We start from the raw sequence: 7,059 nt of genomic DNA, 5'->3' as shown, positions 1-7,059 counted from the left end.
ATGATGAGCTTGGAGGGTACTATTGTGTTGAATGCTGCGCTATAGTCCTGTGTTAATACTCAGGTTGAACAATACATGGAAAACTTGTGTAGCTCAGTTGGTAGAGCATGGCGTTTGCAACGCCAGGGTTGTGGGTTTGATTCCCACGGGGGGCCAGTAGGATTTTATTTTTTACAAAAAAAACAAAAAATATATGCACTCACTAACTGTAAGTTGCTCTGGATAAGAGCGTCTGCTAAATGACTAAAAATGTAAAAATGTAAAACGCATTTAACTCAACCGCTGTGTGACTGAATATAAACTCATTGGAAGTTGGAATTGTTAATTTATTTGTAAAAACTCAAGCATTGTTCTGTTCAATCTACCTGTTTAATTTGTGTCTCTGATGAATAAGATGAGTAGGCTATGATCTTGTATTGGACCATGTTTGTGGTTATTTATGTAAATATTCAGGGTAAACCACAAAGAGAAGCTGCTTCTTAAAAGGAAATGACAAGCAGAAAGAGTATTGCCACCTGCTAAACTCCATTTATGATTCTGCAGCAGGCTGTTTCTGTTGTGTGGTGAGTGCCTTTTTCTGATTAAATCCAATGTTTTGAGGGATGGAATGTCAATTGATATTCACTTATTAGGCTTTATGTTAACTTCGTTACAGTATTGTTTTTGTTTCATGCATTTCTATTTATTTATCTAATTAAAAGTCATAAATACCTGTAGTTGTGACAGAAACCATCTTTGTGTATTTATACCATGAATCCAGGGTGAACAGTTTATTTGAAAAGTGAATGTAATTACATGAGTTTATCAAGAGTTGCAAAACAAGATTCAGAATACATGAACCTGCAGCCTCTGTAATATCCAAAGGGCCGAAGTCAATGTTATGTGTTAAATGCTGTGCCTGACCAGGTTTAGGTGGAGGCTGCAATTCAAAGTTGAGCTTTATTTTCTTTTCATTCTAATTTTGAAATTGCATGTCAATTTCAGTTACTGAATTTAAATCAATTTGAAAAGGAAATAACTCCTACAATAGGTAATCATATAAAAGCTTAAAACAAAGTGCAGATAACTTGTGCCTTCAAGTAAATCATGCATTTGTGTCAATGAGAGATTTTCATGACATAATCTGCCATTTAATGGCAATGTGTTTTAGTTTTTTTGCTGTTTCAACTTTTTATTTGTTTTACCCCATGGACATAAAATGGTATGAATATAGTACAATGTAACTAATATTTTATCACCTAGTTAACTTAACAACATGTTCTGAGTTGACACAGCTAAAGCAGCTGGGTAACTTTTTCAATAACATTCAAAATACTGACATTTCACTCCTCAAATCTTAAATTAATGTGTTGAATGCAATGATATCCAAAGGTCTGACTGTTTGTTTTCTCTACGATGAAGCTGATTTTTTTATACTTGTGTTTGGACAGAACAAGAGAGCCATGGAAACATTCACATTAGACACATTATCAACGACTGACTATTATTATGATGATAGCATCCCCCTTCCAAATCATTCCTCATTTGGCCAACCATCGGATCCGTCAGACAGTTCACAAGGGGGCTGGGTCATTCTCCTTGTGGTCAATGTGGTTATCCTACTGCTTGGGGTTTTTGGGAATGGGGTGGTCATCTGGATCGCTGGTCTCAAGATGAAAAAGACTGTCAACACCACCTGGTACCTCAGCCTGGCCATCTCCGACTTCATATTCTGTGCCTGTCTCCCCTTCAACATAATCTCCATGGTAACAAAGGAGTGGATCTTAGGGCTCTTCATGTGCAAGTTCACCTCTTTTGTGATGTTCCTCAACATGTTCAGCAGCATCTTCCTCCTGGTCGTCATCAGTGTTGACCGTTATGTACTTGTCGTATTCCCAGTTTGGGCCCAGAACCAGCGAACTGTGAGGAGGGCCTCTGTAGTTGTGGTTCTTGCCTGGGCTATCTCTGTTGCACTGAGCATTCCCTCCACAGTGTTTCGTCAGGTAACCACAGATGGCACAACAAAGTGCTTTAATGATTACCCATACCGAAACCGTCACATAATTGTAGCTGTCAGTCGATTTGTCAGTGGCTTTGTGCTCCCACTCTTCATCATCATCTTCTGCTACTCTGTCATCATCCTGCGACTGAGGACCAACAGGATGACCAGGTCCTCCAAACCCTTCAGAGTCCTGACTGCACTGATAGCCATGTTTTTCATCAGCTGGCTTCCATACCATGTCTTCATCATTCTGGAATCTGGAGCCAGCGATCAAACTTCTCTAACTGTTATTCATGAAGGGCTAAAGATATCTGCGACTCTGGCTAGTGCAAACAGTTGCCTGAACCCATTTCTGTATGCATTCATGGGCAAAGACTTCAAGCAGAAATGCTGGAACTCTTTCCTTTCTAAGATTGAAAATGCTTTTGATGAGGAGGAAGGCTCTTCAAGGAGTAGAAGGACCTCTTTCTCCCAGGCTGATTCAAAAGTTCATACAAATGTCTGATTGCCCTATAATTACAGTATTTGTTGAAAGGCAAACTTATGCCCCTTAAGTAGATTTTATGTATTGCCAATACAATAACCCATTAAGGTCCATGGTTGTGACAATATCAGGTTTGCTCTGTGTTATCTTAGCCAAATGTAATGCAAACAATGCACACTTTTTAACCATGAGGAAATAACACATTTAAATGTGTTTTCTGTAACACCCACACAATTCTTGTAACGGTATTGTTCAAATGTAGTTTAACGTAATTTTCATCACCACTCAAGTAATATAAGCAACAATATTGTACTGTATATTAACAGTAAGTTAGCAGCATGTGCATTTCCTGCCATGCATCACCCATCTTTTGGTTGACAGGTTTTTGTGTAATCAGATTTGTACTATGAAATGTAATTCAGCCCACAGTTTCCAACACTCATCTGTCAGGTCGTCTGCTGTGACACTGAAAGGTCAAGTGTAATTACATATCCTATAGAGGAGCTGAGAATCTTATTGACGAGCCCTGTGTTTATACTTCACAAAACCGCTGTATGTCAACTATTTATTTTGGATGAGCGTGAAGCCATTGGAACTTCATACTGTACTAATATCCCTTACAAATTGTGAAATAGCTGTTTTCACATGTTGAGCTGAAACTTTCTCATGTGAATCCATATGTTCACATGTATTACATTTAGAGTTCACAAGTTAACACCACCTTTTCACATGTGAGGAGAATAACATGTTTTCCCCTCACGTGAATTGCAAGTTCACATGTGAAAAATGCAGTTTCACATGTAAGAAACATTCATGTAAAAATCTAACTTTCACATATGTAATTGCAAGTTCACATATGGGGTGAAATAGTGTTATTCTCCTCCCATGTGAAGAGGTGGTGTTAACATGTTGCAGTAGCAATGTTTCCACATGTGGAATTGCAAATTATGTAATGCCATTCTGTAAAAAGGTAACTGAGTATAATAATTGCAGTGTGTTCAAAAATAATTATGGAGCCATCGATTTTTATTGTATTCCTCCGTGGTGTTGCATTGATATACATGTATACTTAGCGCTACCACTAGGGGGAGGCATTCGGAGTGTTACTGCTGCAGGCGCATGCCTCGCTTCTTCATACGTTGGTCCGTGAGCTAGCTAGCTCGCTGTTTCTCCTTATTTTTAATATTCTGTTTTCCGGATTGTATTCATGGTTACGTTTTCAAAATCTAGAGATAACATTTTTAACTGAACTGTAATTAGTTTTCTGGTCATTTTGATGTATATTTAAATTGTTTTGACCAAGTGAAAAACAAGTATGTTTTTTTACATTAACATGAGTATAGACAAGCTAGCTAAGTAACTAGCTAGCTAGCTCACTTTTGTGTGCAAGTCAATGATAACATGTTGGCATCTGATTATTTTTGTTATTTCTTTTATACTTTTTGGGGCTTTTAAATGGTAAAAAAAATACAAACAAGGGCTCATATTGAGTGTATTTCCATGTGTACATATGAACCACGCTAATTATATGTATTTTAGAATGTATTTTTTTATTAAATCTATATCTAATAGCCGCATGCTAATTTCTAACTGCTAGCTAGCTGCCATTTCGTCCTAGCTAGCTAGTTTTAGCTTCTATTATATTAATGTATTTGAAATGTGTGAATGTGTTTGCTATTGGAATGAATGTAAACAGATGATTTTCTACAAAAATATGATTTTGAATTTGAACGGTCAATATTCTGAGATTGAGTGAAATGTGGAATAAATATACATTGGAAGAGAACCCTAGCGAAAATAAGCTTAGTCTTCGTGTCTCCTTATTTATCCTGTTTAACATGTTAAAATTCACATTAAAATGTGAAGCACCATAAGTCATGGTTGTTCATGTTCACTGGTTGGTTTCTAATCCCAGGGTTTTAATCCCGGCAGTTACAAAAACTCACATGTGAAATGTATAATATCACATGTGAAATTTGGGGAAACCACGTCTGAGTTATGTAAAAAAATTAACATGTGAAATTTCAATTAACAGGTGTGCCATGTTAAAAGTTAATTTGTGGAATTTATTTCCTTCTTAATGCGTTTGAGCCAATTAGTTGTGTTGTGACAAGGTAGGGGGGTATACAGAAGATAGCCCTATTTGGTAAAAGACCAAATCCATATTATGGCAAGAACAGCTCAAATAAGCAAAGAGAAATGACAGTCCATAGTAAAAAATAAAGAAAAACCCTTGAATGAGTTGGTGTTCTAAAACTTTTGACCGGTAGTGTACATTCAAATGTGACACCCCCTTTCAGATAGTGCCAGCCTGTTAATGAAAGTCAGAGCCACTTAAAGTTAAAGTCTGTGTCCAAAAATTGAAGTGATCATCTGTCCCATAATAGTTGTTGCATTACAAAGACATGTTTTATTTTGTTGCACGTACTATAAAAATATATGTGTATGGTACCAGTCAAAAGTTTAGACACACCTACTCATTCCAAGGTTTTTCTGGAAGACATCAAAACTATGAATTAACACATATGGAATCATGTAGTAACCAAAAAAGTGTTAAACAAATCAAAATATATTTTATATTTGAGATTCTTCAAATAGCCACCCTTTGCCTTGATGACAGCTTTGCACACAGGTAGGGGAGGTATACAATTGAAGTCGGAAGTTTACATACACCTTAGCCAAATACATTTATACTCAGTTTTTCACAATTCCTGACATTTAATCCTAGTAAAATGTCCCTGTCTTAGGTCAGTTAGGATCACCACTTTATTTTAGAATGTGAAATGTCAGAATAATAGGAGAGACAATGATTTATTTCAGCTTTTATTTCTTTCATCACATTCCCAGTGGGTCAGAAGTTTACATACACTCGATTTGTATTTGTTAGCATTGCCTTTAAATTGTTTAACTTGGGTCAATCGTTTCGGGTAGCCTTCCTCAAGCTTCCCACAATAAGTTGGGTGAATTTTGGCCCATTCCTCCTGACAGAGCTTGTGTAACTGAGTCAGGTTTGTAGGTCTTGCTCGCACACGCTTTTTCAGTTCTGCCCACAAATGTTCTATAGAATTGAGGTCAGGGCTTTGTGATGGCCACTCCAATACCTTGACTTTGTTGTCCTTAAGCCATTTTGCCACAACTTTGGAAGTATGCTTGGGGTCATTGTCAATTTGGAAGACCCATTTGCGACCAAGCTTTAACTTCCTGACTGATGTCTTGAGATGTTGCTTCAATATATCCACATAATTTTCCTTCCTCATGATGCCATCTATTTTGTGAAGTGCACCAGTCCCTCCTGCAGCAAAAGCAACCCCACAGCATGATGCTGCCACCCCCGTGCTTCACGGTTGGGATGGTGTTCTTCGGCTTGCAAGGTACTCCCTTTTTTCCTCCAAACAAAACAATGGTCATTATGGCCAAATAGTTATATTTTTGTTTCATCAGACCAGAGGACATTTCTCCAAAAAGTATGATCTCTGTCCCCATGTGCAGTTGCAAACCGTAGTCTGGCTTTTTTATGGCGGTTTTGGAGCAGTGGCTCCAGTGGTGATGTGGTGATGAGATGAGGTGCAGGTGCGCTGGAGGTGATTAGGGTGCATTGGGTTTCCATTCCGGTGTTGCTGATGTGGTGCGCTCAGAACGGTGGCTCAGTAGACCGGCGAATCAGAGTGCCGGAGGGGAGCAACGGAAGGAGACGTGACAAGTATGGTCTTGTGAAGATATTGGTCACACTTTATTTGGAGGGGGGGAGGCATTTTAATCCATTTTAGAATAAGACTAACGTAACAATGTGGTAAAAGTCAAGGGGTCTGAATACTTTCCGAATGCACTGTACACTAAATAGGCTTTATTTTGTTCAATAGTCATTCCATACTGTCTTTTCATGCAAATTGCTGTATATCAAATTAAAAGTCATACCTGCAGTTGTGACCAACACAAACTGTTGTGTCAAATAATCATTCTACTTATGCCATGAATCTAGGGTGAACAGTTTATTGGAAAAGTGCGTGTTAAACATGAGTTTATCAAGAGTTACAAAACAAACCTGCAGTCTCTGATGGCCAAAGTCTCCAATTTAATGTTATGTACTGTGTGCTGTGCCTGAACAGTACCATATTAAGGTGTAGTCTACTGTCGATTTAGTATAATTCAAAGTTAATGTAAATTATATTTTCTCTTAAGTCAAATTTCCCAATTGCATGTACATTTTAGTTCCTGAATTTAAAAAAATTTAAAAGGAAATTACTCAATAATTGTTCACAGTTTCGTCATGTAACCACAACCACAGATGGCACAACAAGTGCTTTACCAAATACCCATCCCAAAACAGCCACCAAACTGTAGCTGTCAGTCGATTTGTCAGTGGCTTTGTGCTCCCGCTCCTCATCATCTTCTGCTACTCTGTCATCATCCTGGGACTGAGGACCAACAGGATGACCAGGTCCTCCAAGGCCTTCAGAGTCATGACTGCACTGATAGCCACGTTCTTCATCAGCTGGCTGCCCTGCCATGTCTTCATCAATTTGGAGCCAGATATTAAAATTATCTAACAATGATTCATGAAGGGCTAAAGATATCTGCGACTCTTGCTAGTGCA

General features: G+C 38.1%; 1 protein-coding gene across 1 annotated transcript; it reads left to right on the top strand.

Moving 5' to 3' along the window:
• The first annotated feature begins 381 nt into the window (after positions 1 to 381).
• LOC121574016 (C3a anaphylatoxin chemotactic receptor-like) lies at positions 382 to 4,266 on the top strand. Its single transcript, XM_041886528.2, has 2 exons — positions 382 to 563; positions 1,431 to 4,266. The coding sequence occupies exon 2, from the start codon at positions 1,443 to 1,445 to the stop codon at positions 2,484 to 2,486; it is 1,044 nt and encodes a 347-aa protein (XP_041742462.2). The 5' UTR covers positions 382 to 563; positions 1,431 to 1,442; the 3' UTR covers positions 2,487 to 4,266.
• The last annotated feature ends 2,793 nt before the right edge of the window (positions 4,267 to 7,059 follow it).

Source organism: Coregonus clupeaformis, chromosome 18 (genome assembly GCF_020615455.1).
Source record: "Coregonus clupeaformis isolate EN_2021a chromosome 18, ASM2061545v1, whole genome shotgun sequence".
Classification (NCBI taxonomy): Eukaryota; Metazoa; Chordata; class Actinopteri; order Salmoniformes; family Salmonidae; genus Coregonus; species Coregonus clupeaformis.
This window is presented reverse-complemented; position numbering and strand designations above follow the sequence as displayed.